Source organism: Pieris rapae, chromosome 4 (genome assembly GCF_905147795.1).
Source record: "Pieris rapae chromosome 4, ilPieRapa1.1, whole genome shotgun sequence".
In the NCBI taxonomy this organism is placed as follows: Eukaryota; Metazoa; Arthropoda; class Insecta; order Lepidoptera; family Pieridae; genus Pieris; species Pieris rapae.
Window position 1 is genome coordinate 8,641,127 of NC_059512.1, and position 17,741 is coordinate 8,658,867.

Below are 17,741 nucleotides of genomic sequence, written 5' to 3' on the forward strand. Positions count from 1 at the left end.
ACAAAAAAATATTGTTAAAATTCTGACTGATCAATACCCGATTGCGTTAAAAGTATTGAAAATGCTTTATCACGTATCTTGTTCTAGAATTTATGATTGAGAAATAGTGTCTTAACATTCCAAATAATCGAAACACTTTAAATTTGGACACTTTTGTATGAAAATTACATTTATAAGATTTTGTACATACAATGAATAAATGTCATTGACTATAAAATATATTTTATTTATTACCAACATTTTACACTTAAATAATATCACTTTATAAAACATAATATCTTATCAATACAAATTACACATTGACATTTAAAATAAAATTATAGCACATAAAACAGTTATGACAGAATTCAATATTTTAACACTGGCTACAAAATTATAGTCAATTGTCTTTTATTGATTACTAAAAAGGGCAATACTTCGTTTTGTGCCATATGCTATATTAAGAAAAAAATATTAGAAGAATGACTAAACAAATAATACAATAGTATTAATAATACTTTTCTGTGTTAGGACCTTGAGCACCCTGTGTGTGGGATATATTGAACTAGTTGTTTATTATGGAATATATCATATAGGATGTACAAATACTTGATTGAAGATACCCGTTTATACTAAAATGATAATTTTTCACATACTAAAACACATTAAAGCTAAAACAAAAATTCTAATGAGTTTCGTCATGTTGTTTAGTTCATATTACGACAACGAAGCGCTGCTCAAGATATCAATACAAAAATCTAGGTATATGTTGCTTCAATTTCACTTCTAAAAAAAATTAAAAGTGCAACGTCACCATAGCGGTCACGTAAAGGTAGTACTAAAAGTAGCTTTAGCTACTTTACACTATACTTATTATATATGTAAATTCAACCATTATATTTTCACTAATATATTGAGCTACACAGTATCTGTATACACTTTACTCTTAAGTTTAAGATATCTATACTCGGATTGGTAAAATGTTTGAATATACTGCCATATTTTGGTAATAGGTTTAGGAACATATTTCGGATTTTTCTTACTATAATGATTTAAATATATCGCCAATACCACCAGCACTCCGGACCAGATGTACCTGCAAAAAAGTATTTACTTGAATCATAACATTTAAGATAAAAAACCATTTAAGCTTGTTTATCACAGCTGCATAGAACTATTGGAAGAATAATTCAAAACCTATCTCTGTTTAGTCTCGTAAACCTTCTGTTCATATTAAACTGAAACTATAAAGTGATTGCGTGAATATTTAATTATGAAAACAAATGCTCCAATTGTTAATATAGAAACATAAATGAGGAGATAATTTTTTATAAACTTAATTTTATGTTCTGTGTATGCACTGATAATTAATTGAAAATGAGAAGAGTTAGATAACTGCGTGTTGTATGACATAATATATATCTTCCTGATATATTAAATTCGAATTTAAATTTAAATTATTTTAAATAATTCTTTTTCTGACATTCATAAGTGTACATTATGTTACCTACATGAATAAATGATATTTGAATTTAGATCTTCCTGATATATTTGGTGATAAGGTAAGAATGACAGAGTGTGGTACAAGAAAGCTAATCCTCTACTTGCATATTGGTACAAAGCAAATAATCTAAAACAGATATAGAAATTTGAAGCTGAAACTAAAAATTTGGGCACCAATTGCACACTTTTATTTAAACAATTTTCTTTACAAATGTTATTTTATAATCTATTAAGGCACATCCAAAATGAATACTCACTGGAATACAAAAGGCTTGCTAAACATAAGGAAAGATATAACAATAGAGAGTGCTTTTCGCATGGTAGTTACTGTCACAGCCACAGTCGCACCAGATATCCTGACTAGCGTCAATACAGCCTGAAGGCCCATGTACCCACTAATGCTAAGTAAAAATATGTTGAAGTACATTGTTATTGGATCCTGAAATATAAATATAATTGAATCAGTATCACTATTTAAAAAAAAACAATTACATATTAAAAACATCACAAATTTTAAAATATATATGTGTAAATCTAGTAAGTGTGTTTATTTAATGTTATCCTAACAATAACTGAAAAGTCTGGGATAAAAACCCAAAAATAATTGTAGAAAAAACATTTAGAATTATATTTTCTCTGATACTTAGTAAAGAATATTTAATAACACATATTTATGTGACTAATAACTTTCTTGTAACTTTAAAAACTTACCTCTGAACAATAAATAAATCCATCTTTTAGTATACCACTAACCCCAGTGATGACCAATAAATATATACTTGCTATTGCATAGGAATAGAAAACAACTTCATTATTTGTAGCTTGAAATTGTTTCATTGCCTTCTCTTGAACATTACCTATTATAGCATCACATAGTAATGCAAGAGATATAACTAGTACTCCTATAAAGTTAAAGTTTGGTGATGTTTTTGAATCAGCTGGAATATTAAAGAGTAAATTAATATTTACATGTAAAAAAGGTAGTTTTAATAATTTTTAAACTTAGGAATAGCTTCAAATATTTTGTTGTGAACTCCATAGCAGTTTGATCAATCCATTTAATTCAAAGGCTAGGTTTTGTATATGAAAAATCACATACAATCAAGCTCCATTTATGGCTATAAAATTGTTTAATGTTAAGTTAAGCTATTGACATATGAACCAAGATCCTCAAAAAAGAATACCATTAAATGAAATGGAATAAAACTTAAAATTTATAGCTGTGTGATGTACAGGTGAGAATAACCTACTTCAGTCAAATATCAAAGGATGGAGGATAGACTACCTTTACCAGATCAGCCAAATTAGAAGTCAGAGTTTTACATAAAAAAAACGAATAGTTTAAATCTTACCTAATGTAAACATAGTTAATCCAATACACATAATAATAGCAGCTACATAATCTAAAAATCCATATCTCTTTCCCAATATAATTATACTGCCAAGCATCACAGGTATAAGTTTACAACTCTTGAATATTAATTGTGTTGGGTAGTTGAGGTAACTAAGAGCCAAGTTTGATAACGACATAGTTCCTAGTGTCAATGCTGCTAATATAGCATATGTTCTCAATGGAACTCTGAAAATATATAAATATGTACTAAAAATTCAGTAGATTTTGATTTTTCACTTAGTAAATACTGTTCAAACTGTGTTCATGCAAAAATATTGGCTGTATAATATAATAATTTGTATTGTACGATTATGAAACAACTTACTTCCTTTTAATAGGACTTCTAATCATAGACTCAACCTTACTTAAAGCCATAGTGATCAAAAACTGAATGAAAGTTATATATAAACTGACTGGAGCTACTTCTGGTTCAGCAAATATCAATTCGAGAAAATATCCATATGCCAAATAAAATATGAACACAAAAGAACAACATAATGTGAATTGTAATCCAAAATTATATTTTGTTATGTCCAAACACAGAATGTTTACTACACCCTGGCTATCTTTATTATCTCCGTTTCTAGGATTATCAATTCTTATAACAGTTTCTTTATTCATGTTGTTTTGAGATAATAGAGAAAGAGATAAAGGATAAAAAGAAGTATAATTAATAATTAAAAACTTGAATAATATACATAAAAATCTGTTTTAAAATCATTGTTACACGTCACTGGCTTTTAATTCATTATAGGTATATTTCAGATAATAAATAATTATTTATAATAAAATAAACGAAGCCTTATCGCTTGTCAACGTAATAAACTATTAAGTATGTATTAACTATAAAACTATTTAATATTTATATGCATACTATTCCTATAAGATTGGAATATTTACAGAAAACTGCAAAAGCAGTGTTGCCAACTTAATTTTAACGAACCCACCAATTTTGCAATCGCAACCCACCAGAAAACCACTAACATCCACACTAACTAATATTATAAATGTAAATGTGTTTATTTATTTATCCTTCTTTCACGCCCAAAGGAAATATAGGATCGATGTGATTTTTATGTCCGCAGATAGGAGGAGGTCAGGCAAGCAGCCCGCGAGCACAATTTTTTTGTTTTTACCACGGGAAACACATTTTTTACTGAAGTAAACAGTAGTCTATATTACTCTTTACTTTAGATGGAAAGCATACAGCTAGAATACATTTTTTGACAAGAACAGAACAATATTGTAAATTGAATTATAAAATTAATTTATTTTCATTACAAAACAACTTATAGAAGACATACAAAATCGTTAAAAATCATCTTCAGCGGAGTCGGTTTCCTCTGCACCTTCTGGTTTTAAGTACAATTCTTTCGTTCCTATTTTCTGGACTACAGAATTGGGAATTTGGAAAAGAGCCTACTTATTCTTTGAAAATTGATGTTGGCTATATAGACCACTAAAACATATTTATAATATAATACAATTATATTAACATACATTTTTGACACATCGTAATTTATATTACATATATTAGCTACGTAAGTAGCTTTGAATTTTTCAAGTGTTTTTTCGATAACCCGTGATTCTTTAAATCTCCGTAATGATTTCTTAATACAGAGTGATATAATTTGCACTTTGCACCAGCTGTACTTTCTACCACTTGCAGCCAGTCCTTTAACTGGGAGTCCCGTAACCCGTCTCGTTTTAAAAATAAACTAAATATTTGTAAACAAACAAGGTCGCTCCGACGCATAGCATTACCAAAACTAATAAGTATCTGTGTTGTGTATTTCTATTTTTGTGCATGCATACGAAACGAACACATAGAAATCTCATAAATTCAAATCAAATTCGACCCATTAGTCATTCTCAAAATAATTTAAGAAATTGATACGATATGAACTTGTTTCGGGAAATTCCCAAAAATAACCAACGTAATTTTACAGAGTTGCCTACATAATGACAAAACATTCCTTTATAAGGTAAACGTTTTCGTCTTTTCCTGTAAAGATATCAATCATGCTAGTGGTTAAATGTCGTAGCATACCACTGAATGAAACAAACGAAACCACTAGAAAAATCCACTAGCCACTAAAACCAAAATTCGCCCGCTAAAACGTATGTCTAGACCACCAGATCTAGTGGAATATCCACTAAGTTGGCAACACTGTGCAAAAGTATTCAATGTATATAGTATAGCTAAAACTGTAAGTAGCTGTGGTAGTAAATATGCCAAAGATTGTTTATTGTTTATTATATTAATGATTGCTTATTGCAGGCCTAAAAATTGTCTAGCTCTAAGCCTTGCTATTAATATAGATATGCGTCTGAAAATCGTCATTGCTACAATAAAATCTTAATATGGAGTATGATATATCTTTAAAAATGTTCAATCGAGTCATTGCGTTTTGACTACTGATCGAGTGTGTGCTGTCTTGACATCAGTGATAGTAATCTGTGATCCGTCCGAATTCCGATGTCGAATGTCCGATGTCGATCTGCAATAAATTGTAAAAACAAATAGGTACGGTAGCAATCTCTTTTAATTACATTGCTACGTGCTGTTTAATCTAAGCGAAGGTGTGTGATATAGTGCTACGTTTCAAATTGATACATTTATACATCTGACATTTGATAAATAAGTATTCTTACATGATTTGTAGGTCGTGCAAACGGTGAACCTGACAAACTGGATTACGAACAATGATGGATTCGGACTTGTCCGGTGCGGACTTTTGCCGTTTCTGTAGATCAGAGGCTTCTTCCGACCGGCCTCTTTTCCACCCGTGTATTTGTACAGGATCTATAAAATGGATCCATCAAGAATGTCTAGTACAATGGATGCGATATTCGCGGAAGGAGATTTGCGAGCTTTGCGGCCACCGCTTCTCATTCATGCCGATCTATTCACCAGATATGCCTCGAAGGCTTCCAATTCGTGACGTTGTTGGTGGATTGGTGACTTCAGTGGCCTCTGCTGTAAAGGATTGGCTGCACTACACACTCGTCGCTCTCGCCTGGCTTGGGATCGTCCCTCTGACTGCATGCAGGACTTATCGCTGTTTATTCTCTGGATCATTGGACCCTGTTATATCTCTACCATTTGATATTGTATCTGCTGAAAATTTAGCAAAAGATGTTTTCTCTGGTTGCTTTGTGGTGACATGCACACTTTTTGCTTTCATTGGCCTGGTATGGTTGAGGGACCAGATTATGCATGGTGGTGGCCCTGAATGGATGGAAAGAGAAAATTTACCAGCTCCACCTGCTGAAGAACCACTACAGGATAATAATAATGAGAATGTCAATGAGGTTGTAAGAGAAGAGGGTGTTGGTGTAAGGGAAGAGGTAAATGATGAGGCGGCAGAAGATATGCTGGTTGGAGAGGAAGCTAATTGGAATCCAATGGAATGGGACCGTGTAGCTGCAGAAGAGTTGACATGGGCTAGATTGTTGGGACTAGATGGTTCTATGGTATTTTTGGAACATGTGTTTTGGGTTGTGTCTTTGAATACATTTTTCATTGTTGCATTTGCTTTTGGCCCTTACCAGATAGGGCAATTAGGAGCATCCATAGCTGGTTTTACAGCCGAGGGACCATTTGCAGGCCCATTGAAAGCATTGTCAGGATATGTGATAGTTGCTGCAATTTTAGCCATTCTACATGCAATGGCCTCTTTATTAAGGCTAAGAAGTGCTAAAAAGGCCCTTGGATTCTGCTATGTAGTTGTGAAAGTAGCACTTTTGTCTGTTGTTGAAGTAAGTATAAACTTGCTGCTTTCCAAACAAGGTTATGTATCTGCTTATATACTTTCTCCTTATTATAAATTCTGGCATTACATTTGCATTTAAGATATAATGATTACTTTATTGATTATCAATAATTCAAGACTGCTTGTAATTGTGATAGTATTTAGTAACTCAATTGGCTAATTGTGAATATATATATATTGACTTATATTGAAATTATATTTTCCAGATTGGCGTTATTCCATTAGTCTGTGGATGGTGGTTAGACCTCTGTTCATTATCTATGTTTGATGCCACACTTAAAGACAGAGAGGCAAGCTTACATGCCGCACCGTGGACTCTCTTGTTTATTCACTGGCTTGTTGGAATGGTCTATGTATACTATTTTGCATCATTCATTTTATTATTGAGAGAAGTCCTAAGACCAGGAGTTCTTTGGTTTTTAAAAAATCTTAATGATCCGGATTTTAGTCCTGTTCAGGTAAGTAAAATTTAAAAATAATGCAGTAATGAAAAAAGTTCCTGTTGCTAAAATTTTATATTTAGGCTTTATAGTCAGTGTTTTTTTTCTCATATAATAATAAAAAACCTTTATTTGAAAATGTGAACCTTACCATAGTTTAAGCTGTTCACTAGTATTGTAAAATATTATATGAACATAATATTACTTAGTACCCATAATTATTGTATAGGTTATATGCAAATCATGTAAAGTGCACTCACTTTTGTTAACTTTATTGTGGGAAAAAATAAATAATAAACACGTCAAGCAGCCTAAGAAAGATTGATACAAACCCATTTGAATAATAAGAAATTTTAGTTATATATAAAACAAACATTGAACAGTTTATTACATTTTTAGGAAATGATTCATCTACCTGTGTGGTCACATATTCGTCGACTAATTGTATCAGCAATGGTGTTTGGTACAGCTGTTCTCTTCATGCTGTGGTTGCCCATTCGAGTGATTAAATATACTTTACCCGGCTTCTTACCCTATGCTGTTGCCGTGCACACGGAAGCTCCAGTTAATGAACTGAGTTTGGAGCTACTTTTGTTGCAGGTAAAATACTTTAACCAGGAATTTTATAGCAAGTAAGTATTAATAAGGATTCATATTAAATACTTAGGCCGTAGTCACAAAATTTTTTCATTATGTGAACTTTAACAGACAACAGTCAAAGTTCATATTGTGACTAGAGATATTTATTGCAATACAATTTTTTTTCTCTTTATTTTACAAAAAATAAAGTATATCACAAAATGTTACATTAGAAAACTGCTGTAGTTTGTATCAATGTAACCATATATAATTATCATAGTTTTAAAATGTAATAAAGTTAATTAATCAAATTAATATAGTAAATGTTGACAATTATATGCATTATTTGTGTTTAACTAATTTATTTATTCAGTGATGCCTAATTGTATTAGTATATTGACTCACAATCCTTATTAAATAAAATAAAGTAATTATGTTCATCATACCTTGATAAAATAACCTTTTAATTGTTTTTCAAAGTGGGCCTGAAAAAAAAACATATTGAAGTGTTCTTCAGTTTCTTAAAACGAGTTTTCACCATTATTACTACCACTGAAGTATTTTCTGAAACAATTTGACTTAGAATGTTTCAAGTAAACATTAAATGGTATATAAACATATTTAACTAAAACAAGAATACATAATATTCCTAGTTATTAAAACATGACTTTTAGTACATAATTTTAAAATTCCGGCAACCGAGCCCTCTGGCATTGAGAGTGTCCATGGGCGGTATCACTTACATCAGGTGAGCCTCCTGCCCGTTTGCCCCCTGTTCTATAAAAAAAAAACGTATAGTACTCGCGGGCTGCCGCGGTGAAGCTATTGCTTAGCATTTTTGTCAACTTATGCATTTATAATTATTTATTATTACATATGTGTATTTTTTTCATTGATATTAATTCAATCTACCACTATACCAAACTCCGACTAACACGCCTACGCACACTATATAGTCTGCCTCACTCTAACGCGTTCCGGATGCCCGGGCCGCGCTTATGCTACGTCACCGATCTCATATACGTCATCGTGTGTTAGGTTTTTTCGTTACGGAATTTCTTGATTCGGTCGCCGCGCTCAAAACCCGCGATAAAATCTATGCAATAGCTATACAAAAATTCAACTTTTTCGAAGGTTAAAATAAAACCATTGACCATTGATTCTCCAGGTGATCCTCCCAGCCTTATTAGAGCAGTCTCATACTCGTACATGGCTGAAAGCCGGTCTTCGTGCGTGGTGCTCTTGCGCAGCTGGTATTCTAGGTCTTCGCTCGTACCTACTGGGACAGGCGAGCAGGCAGGCAGATCAAAACCCGCCCCCACATCCTCCCCATCAGCTGGGAGCTGCTCATCAGGTATTACTTATGCCCTTACATATATATTCACAATAGTTTAAGTTCAGTTTTCATATATTTCTGAATTTCCCCCGAAGTGTTGTCCAAATGTATCATTTAGGTATTTAGTGAAAAATTTGAAAAGTCAATAATCTTTTTTTTTACGTCAACATTTATTTTCTTTTTTATCCACACATTGTCTATGCTTCAAAAATAAATGCATTTTCGAGGATTCCTAACCAAGACATAAGACTAAACTTTTTAATTAGACATAGACACAAGACTAACCTAGACAAGACAAAACTGAGGTCGATTAAATCTAATTCATCACCAATTTTTATTCTACATTGTATTTATTTCTATTAAAGTTATTGTAAAAGGTTTAGGTATTAATAAATTACCTTTATTTGAGTACTACACTACAATAACTCTAAGTCATTATGTTTTACACGAGTACTCGATCTCAAAAATTCTTCCACCTACCTCCATTTCTCGCAACCATTTTGGAAGAGGATTGTCAACCTTAGACCATTTCTTAGACATAATTTTAGAAATGGTTTGGAGATTTTTCAATAGACGTTTCTCCATGTAACGCACCATAACGGTTTCATTAAACTAGTAAAACTTTACGTCACCGCCAAATGACCATTTTCGGTTATGTGGCGTAAATTGCCAGAAAGTTGTTGAATTTTAAACAAAAACGCGTAGTTCAAGACAAACCCCCCTCCTCCCTCTTCCTGCAACAACATCGTAATGTTTTACGAAACGCCCGTTACAAAAATTCCTACGTAGTACTTGATAGTTCCCATATTGTAGTTTTTCACTTGTGCTTTACCATATTTTATTTTTACTTAACTATGAGAGTGATATATTATTCATTTATTTATTACAAAAATACATACATATTATCCTTACAGACTATGCCAATACCATAATGTCGAGAACTGCATATACATATAATATTAAACACATAATAATATACACAATATCGCTACTGTGAATTGACTCTGCGAACATACAGATAGACGGATCTGTGCAACAGACTGGTTCTTGCCCTTGGTATCTCTGTCTTATATATATAAAAATTATTAATCCCTATTCCCTTGGTCACGGCATCACGCTTAGATTCACAAATCAGTCCGGCAGATGGCGCTACAGTCGGTATCTAGGTTATTTACTTATACTGCAACTAAATATCTGGTTGTTTAATATGGCTTGAAATATCATATCAGGATAACGTCCGTGGGGCTACTAGTAATAAATACTTATTTAAGTAATTTTTCCAGGCACTAATGTGGCGGGAAGGGCCGGCCGGCTTCGAGCCGTACGTTAGAGTTTCATGGTTTCCCCTGCGTTTGGCGGCTTTGCTTGGTCTCGTCTCCATCTCACTTGTTATGGCGAGTGCCCTCACTTTGGTAAGTACATTTTTTTTCAGCAAAAAATCTCGCAAAATTATAATATCTATACTCTGATTTTTATTTCTGTAGAATTCTGACAGCTACCATTTTTTGACATGTCAGAGATGGCAATCGATTTTGGTGGGGCACATTTTTCAACACACAATTTCATTACGCTTCTGAACATCTGAGTCTAAACATATATTTTATTGTTTGTGAATGAATCGAGAAATAAAATATAGTGATTAAATTTTATTCGATATATTGTTCGTAATATTGAAATATTTGTTATTTTTGTATTAGGTCACTTGACTAAGTAAATATTTATAGTATAGTTATTGTGATTTTTATTGGTTGTCAGCTTGGTAATTGTCAATTGAGAACATCTCCGCTCAGTGTTGGTTGCACATGACATGAGGTTCGATTCCGGCGAAATATTTATATTAATAATTCATTCGGTTTGCACAAGTCAGATCAACTTCTATCTGACAACAAAAATTATGATTCATTAGAGTTTATTGCCAGTTCTTCTCTTCCGTGCTACAACCTTGATTTGACAACTGGCAGTAAATGTAAAATTAGAAGCATTTGATGTATATTTCTTTTTTGACGTTCATATGTGTACATTATGTTACCTACATGAATCAATGATGTTTGAATTTGAATTTGAATTTGATAAACAATAGAAAAAACCGTATTTTCCTCAGAAAAAAAATGTATGAACCACACGCAGAATCCCTCCTATATAGAAATCTACCTTTTAAATAAATTTGCACGCCATTATGTGTGGCAGAATATGTAAATATATTGTACCATTTGTCAATCCTATAGTCTAATAGGTGATCAGCTGCTCCTATATACACGCTGTAAACTATTTGGATCTAAGGCACTCTGGTTTCCTCAAGATGTTTTCCTGCACCGTTTTAAATGCGCACATAAAAAGAAAGTCCATTTCTCCACAAGCCGGGGATCGAACAAACGACCTCAGAGATGAGAGTCGCACGCTGAAGCCACAAGGCAAACTCTGCTTTTTTAAATTTCATCGACTTTTATATTGTTCTATTCGTTTTATACTTTAGGTGATACCAGTGGCTATCGGAAGAAAGGTGATGACAATATGGTTGCCCAAGGCATCTGAAGGTGTACATGAACTTTATACGGCAGCTTGTGGTTTGTATATTATTTCTTTAATCGCTTTACAAAGATTACAAATATTCTAACGGATGTGATATATAAAAAACAAAAGAACTATTGGGCTTAACTTAAACATTTTAGTAAAATTTATCTCCTAGTTACCGACTGCAGTGCCATCTACCGGGCTGATTTTTAAATCTTCACCATGTATGGCGCCAACCAAACGCAATAAGAAAACTTTATTTAGTAAAAATAGAACTGAAGTGTGTATTTTTTAATAAACAAGAATATATCTTATATTGTTAAAAGGCCGGTAACGCACTTACGAGTCTTCTGGCAATGTACATGAATGGCAGTATTGCTCAACAACAGATGAGCCTCCTGAGCCTCTGTTCTATAAATATATATTTATATTCACGATTCTTCCCTTTTCTTACCCAGCATATTAGGTAGGCAAAGGCTATGTTCCATATATGGCCACAGAGCGCTTATATTTTCAATACAAACACAACATTACTATTCTATTACGTGTTAACGAATACACACAAGGAACACGTTAAATCGAGGATAACTATTCGATTATTCCATACAAACACTTGTTTTTACTATTCGATTACGTGTTAACGAATAGTAACACGTTAAATCGAGAATAACTATTCAATATTATTCAGGTATGTACGTGTGTTGGGCCGCGGGTCGAGGGGGGGCGTTGGCAGCAGGATGGGCAAGGGGAGGGCGAGCAGCTCTCGTGAATCGGACAGCCGTGTGGGCAAGTCGGGCAGCTCGCGCCGCTTTGGCTGCCCTCGCCCTGCTCGGCCTTGTGCCGCTTATGTTTGGGCTGCTGCTCGAACTGGTACGTTTTTATGTCTATAAATTTATTAAAGAGAAAGATTAGTATTTTTATCAATACATACATTATATTAAATTATGATTAGATTCCTTTAAAAATAAATGTATTTTCTTGCAGGACAGACCGTTAATCTAGAAGAGAGATTTTTAAACTTAATATGAGTTTTGGTCTAAGAAACACAAACTTATACTAACTGCTAACTAATTTTTTCCTAATTATTTTAATTACCTAGATAATTTTTCAGCAATAAACCAAGAATTATATCAAAATATTTCTGAGAAACAAATTAAACAAATTTTCAAACTTTTCTTATCGATAATTATTTCGCCGTTTGATTTTTGATTGTATTTCTCAGGTTTTAGTAATCCCCCTTCGGGTACCCCTAGAACAGTCGCCTGTGCTCTTCGTATGGCAGGATTGGGCTTTAGGAGTATTATATACCAAGATCGTGTGTGCCCTCACAATGATGGGTCCAGATTGGAGTATGCGAAGGGCCATCGAAAAGGCGTATAGGGACGGAATACGGGAAATGGATCTTAAGTAAGTTGTCGTATAAAGTTCTTGGCGAATTTTCTCTTACTAAATCCACATATGAACTGTTTTATATTATATATATATTATAAACATTTCTTACTTTATAATATATATTACTTTATTAATATGACAACGATTTATAAATAGACGAAAGCTGCAAGCACAACTCATTGTCCCGTTACGCTCATTGTACGCTTGCGCTATCTATCTCTCTTCCATTCGAATACTTAAGTATGCAATCTTATCATCAATGTTTTGTTATGACGTCACGTTAAACTTGCCCGTGAACCGACTTTACAGACATCATTTTTTTTTAATTGTATTTTTCTCGGTTAAAACAAACAGCGTTGCTGGGATGAAAAGAAATAGTACTTTAGTTAAAATGACGCAATATCATTTATTTTTAGTTATTACGGCTCAGCCTTTCTGCCGCGATATATTTTAACTATAAAGTTAAATTACTTTTATTTAAGTTAATATAAATATAAATTTATATTAACTTAAATGAAAGTAATTTAAGCATTAAGCAAAAATCTATTTAAATATATATAAGGATCATCTCGATGTGGCTTACAGAGATTGATTGAGAGATAAACACACTAAAGTTTAAATTTTTTTAAATTGATGGTATTTAGTTTTTCATGTAATTTTGAATTTAATAAGTTAGCGCGTATCAATAATATTATTTCACTTACAAGCTATGTTTTAATTACAAAATCAAGATTTCATCTTACAAGTCACATTTATAGGCAAACAAAAACACGAAGAAAAAAAAATCCGATTTATAACTTATAAAAACTGAAGAAAATTTGATTTCAAACTGTGAGGGTAGCAACTATGGTAATTCAGACCTAATTCGTTTGCTATATTAGAGTTTTAGGGCCCGTATTATAATTGGTATCTCAAGGGGCTGTCTCGTCTTGTGTGTGCTGTGACTTGATGAAAAATATGTTTTCACAAGAAGTAAAACATATTCTTCATTAGCAGAAACTTGATTGGCGTTTTAAAATACGTGTTTTCAAAAGAAATAAAACATAGCAGAAACTTGATTGGCGTTTTAAAATACGGGACTTAAAACTATTGTTTCAGGTTCATCCTCCGCTCAGTGGCGGCTCCATTAGTACGATGGCTGGGTCTCGCTTTGGCGGTTCCGTACGCGTTCGCTCACAGCGTCGCCCCGCTCGTTGTGACGTCAAGCGTGCAACGGAACTTGCTCGCTCGCCGAGTATACCCGGCTCTTCTCATCATCTCTGTATTGGCTGGACTTGCAATCTTCCATGTAAGAATTATACCAATATTTCTTTATAAAATAATGTGTGAGAATATGCCTCAAACCTGATATGAAATGAATTTATAATTTATAAGATATTAATACTTCTATAATATTAATTATGACCTATGATTATTATTACACGGTGTATTGCACACAATTTGGCACCACCAAAATTTTACCAAAGTACGCGTACATTCTATTTTCGAAAAAGATATCTGGCAAAGATAGTATGGAATATTTATAGATAATAAGAATTAATAACAGTATACATAAAGTTTATCTAAATTCAAATAATCTAATTTGTATGTCAAAGATTTTATTAAAAATAAATAAATGGCGCATAAATAAATATAAACCTTTTTTTGGACTGAGCCTCAGATTTCTGTATTTGGTTCAGGATCATTTGTCAATCTAATAGGCAAGTAGGTGATCAGCCTCCTATACACGCCGTCGCCTTTTTGGGCCTTACGTTTGTCGGTCTCCTTACGATGTTTTCCTTCACCGTTCGAGCGAATTTTAAATGCGCACATAGACACGCACGGTATAAAATATTGGTTATGTATTTTTTTTAGATCCGCCAATTCCGAAAGTTATACGAGCATATAAAGAATGACAAGTACCTCGTGGGACAACGCCTGGTGAACTACGACCACAGACGACACAAACATGTCACTTCCAACTGAACGCGTCTTCTCTTTGATTTGTTCATATTTTTAATAATTAAAAATAAAATACTGCTTTTTCTTAATATGTGTACGATTAACATAAACATATTATATACTTTGATAATTTGTTTAAAAAAATATTAATGTAATTTTAATAAAATAAATGTATTTATCTGTGTCCTAATAAAGGCAATTTGAATTAAGAATCCAACGCAGAACATTGTTAATGTCAGATTGTCAATTGTCAAAAAGTAATTTAAAAAAGGAACGCGTTTTGTGAAAGCAGTATTTTATCGGAATAATGTTAATAAATTTTACTTCCATCTTTTCTATTAAGCATCTTAAGAAACGGTTATTAGTAGTGTTTTATTTAGACATTTTTATGAAATTGCTCAGTCTTAGTGCTAGGTTTTATATCAGAGATTGTCAAACGAGAGTGGACATGTTTGGGGACTTCCTTAACAACGCAACTGTATATTGCTTTTATTTTAAGGCTTATTTCATTAAAATACTCTATTTTAATAGCATTGTTGTGTTAGTGACATCGGGCTTTATGTAATTAGACCTAGACATTGTAAATATTTGAAGAATTGTTAAGAAAATGAACAAATCTATGAGCATGAACTAGTTTTAATTTATTTTACAAGTGGATTTCGAGCCATACGTTGCAGAAATATAAAGCAACGTTGCTATGGCGACTATTACGTTACCATGGTAACCGTTACGATAAGCGTTGCCACGGTAACCGATTGTAAAATGTTGGAACTAGATACTAGTGGATCACGCTCAGGCACTGTCTCATTTGCACTTGTGATATTTTTAATTTTTAAGACAAGGACATACTGATTTTGAATTGTAGAAATGAAGGTTTATGATATAAATATTATTTATGTGGAATGTAATTAAAGTAAATGGCGCGAAACTTTCTTTTTATTTATACGGTCCTACAATTATACCTAGCAATAATAAAGTAGATAAACATGTAAATGTGTTATAAATTCCTGCAAAGATATTTTAGATACCGCCGCCCATAGACACCCAATTTTTTAATAGTACTTACACATTAAACCTTACCTTAACCTTTTTGTCTTCTGAAGTGTTTTGATCTTACGCAAAACGGATCAAATTTGAGTCAAATTGCGGAAAATAAGTCCACCTAAGTGTTTTGATTTTATGAAAAGTGATACATTTTATATTTAATCATCAATAATTTAGGTTTAGGTTGTCCACGCTAACCATTAAATTTTTGCCGCGGTGGTGTTAATAGTACCTTTTTATTTTTTAATCTCGATAAGCTTTTTTTAAATAAATATTTAGACATCCGCTAGGAATTAGTAAAATAAGTAGTTGGACATATCAAACAATGCACTCGAATGAAACATTTGAAGGAAATAATATTCAAGTTTTATCGACAATTTTAATTTTACAAAACTTGAGTCACACAAGCCAGCCATTCAATCCGCCACGGATTTACACTAAGCACGGATAGAAATATTGGTTTATACTAAGAGCTGGATCTTACCGTGAAATTCAAACAATAGGTACTTTTATGGCTTAATTATGTAAAATAACTTTCACCGCTCAAAGGGATTTCCGGTTCTACGCTCCACTAAACAGTATGGCTAGACTGTGCTAAGCTAAATGGCCCAAAGAATCTTGATATTTTCTCGGACCGCCCATCCGATTACTAGAAAATTCATAAGTTAAGGTCTTTTTTTATGTTACAGGAGGCTCACCTGCTGTTAAGTGACACCGCCGCCCAGTGACACTCGCACTGCCAGAAGGCTCGCAAGCGCGCTGCCGGCCTTTTAAGAATCGATACGCTGTTTGCTTGGAGGGCCCTAAGTCGAATTGTTTTATAATCTTTTAGTAATATTTATATTAGGAAACTAATTAATTTTAAGCATTATGTTTGTGCACGGCTTCCGCACCCATTATCGAGGCCACATATTGGTTATTAGGTAGATAATTATATAACTGTTTTCTTACTTTTACCCTGCTTTTTGTTACATTTGTCCTTGTTGACCCGGCTTATAAAATATAAATCAACTCTAAATCTCATTTAACCTGGGTCTAAATACAAAATAATATATATACCGTCCCTTAATTTACATAGAAATTCAGTTACGCCCAAGTAATTACTGTAAAACTTAAGAATGAGGAAAGTAGGGCAACTCGAGCACATTTTGTGACCTAAGCCTCGTTTAAGTCGTAATAACTCGGGCCGTAGGGCTATCACCATTGTTTTAAACATTTCTTTAATATCTATCATAATTATATATATAATATATATAGATAATATATATCTATATCTCTTATGTCTAACAACATATAACAAAATATAACGCAAATATTTTTCATAGAACTGAGGCTAAACGGGCAAAACTCATCTGACGTATAACTTAACAACCGACAGTACAGTCTCATGTAACTTAAATACATCTAAAATACAAAAATGGATTTTTATCACCTGTTTGCTGTCATATAAATACTCGCAAATATATGATTAAGGTTGGTTTGATGAAACTATTTACATAGACAAATAAATTTGTAATCGCCTCGTTTGAGGCAGAGTTGGGTTAGTAGCTTCAGCGCACGGCTTCATCCCTGAGGTCGTAGATTCGATCACCAGTATTGAACGGTCTCAATGTCTTTATGCGCATTTAAAATTCGCTCGTACGTTGATGGAAAACATTCTGAGGAAACCGGCTTGCCTTATATATTTTCAAATTATCATAAAACACAGAAATTTATTTTAATCGACTTGCTTGTGGTGTCTACATATCCCCCTTCCTTCCCATTCCTTTTTATAAGTCACTACAAGTAGTCTTCTAAACTGGTGCCTTGTACAGCAAACGCAAAAAAGGAAGACAACTTAGAAGGTG

General features: G+C 32.9%; 2 protein-coding genes across 3 annotated transcripts; one reads left to right on the forward strand and one right to left on the reverse strand.

The window, feature by feature from the left end:
* Positions 1 to 754: 754 nt before the first annotated feature.
* LOC111003081 (adenosine 3'-phospho 5'-phosphosulfate transporter 2) lies at positions 755 to 3,614 on the reverse strand. Its single transcript, XM_022273442.2, has 5 exons — positions 3,201 to 3,614; positions 2,835 to 3,061; positions 2,194 to 2,420; positions 1,740 to 1,921; positions 755 to 1,075 (listed from the first exon to the last, which is right to left on the reverse strand). The coding sequence occupies exons 1-5, from the start codon at positions 3,494 to 3,496 to the stop codon at positions 898 to 900; spliced, it is 1,110 nt and encodes a 369-aa protein (XP_022129134.2). The 5' UTR covers positions 3,497 to 3,614; the 3' UTR covers positions 755 to 897.
* A 1,683-nt stretch (positions 3,615 to 5,297) lies between these two features.
* On the forward strand, positions 5,298 to 15,778 carry LOC111003011 (E3 ubiquitin-protein ligase MARCHF6). 2 transcript variants are annotated; one of them, XM_022273338.2, is made up of 11 exons: positions 5,298 to 5,402; positions 5,542 to 6,637; positions 6,858 to 7,109; positions 7,491 to 7,691; positions 8,839 to 9,024; positions 10,290 to 10,418; positions 11,480 to 11,570; positions 12,206 to 12,387; positions 12,740 to 12,924; positions 14,008 to 14,197; positions 14,764 to 15,778. In XM_022273338.2, exons 2-11 carry the CDS (start codon positions 5,582 to 5,584, stop codon positions 14,872 to 14,874), a joined length of 2,583 nt encoding a protein of 860 aa, XP_022129030.2. In that variant the 5' UTR covers positions 5,298 to 5,402; positions 5,542 to 5,581; the 3' UTR covers positions 14,875 to 15,778. The 2 variants fall into 2 exon arrangements, with proteins under 2 accessions (XP_022129030.2, XP_022129028.2); XM_022273336.2 differs by having other exon boundaries at positions 5,307 to 5,458.
* The last annotated feature ends 1,963 nt before the right edge of the window (positions 15,779 to 17,741 follow it).

Coding starts and splice junctions, on each gene's coding strand:
- LOC111003081 (XM_022273442.2), bottom strand. CDS start 3,496: ATGAATAAAGAAACTGTTATAAGAATTGATAATCCTAGAAACGGAGAT. Junction 3,062..3,200: donor AGAAGTCCTATTAAAAGGAA/GTAAGTTGTTTC, acceptor ATATATTTTCAG/AGTTCCATTGAGAACATATG. Junction 1,076..1,739: donor AGCAAGCCTTTTGTATTCCA/GTGAGTATTCAT, acceptor ACTTTTTTGCAG/GTACATCTGGTCCGGAGTGC.
- LOC111003011 (XM_022273338.2), top strand. CDS start 5,582: ATGATGGATTCGGACTTGTCCGGTGCGGACTTTTGCCGTTTCTGTAGA. Junction 7,110..7,490: donor CGGATTTTAGTCCTGTTCAG/GTAAGTAAAATT, acceptor TTACATTTTTAG/GAAATGATTCATCTACCTGT. Junction 7,692..8,838: donor TGGAGCTACTTTTGTTGCAG/GTAAAATACTTT, acceptor TTGATTCTCCAG/GTGATCCTCCCAGCCTTATT.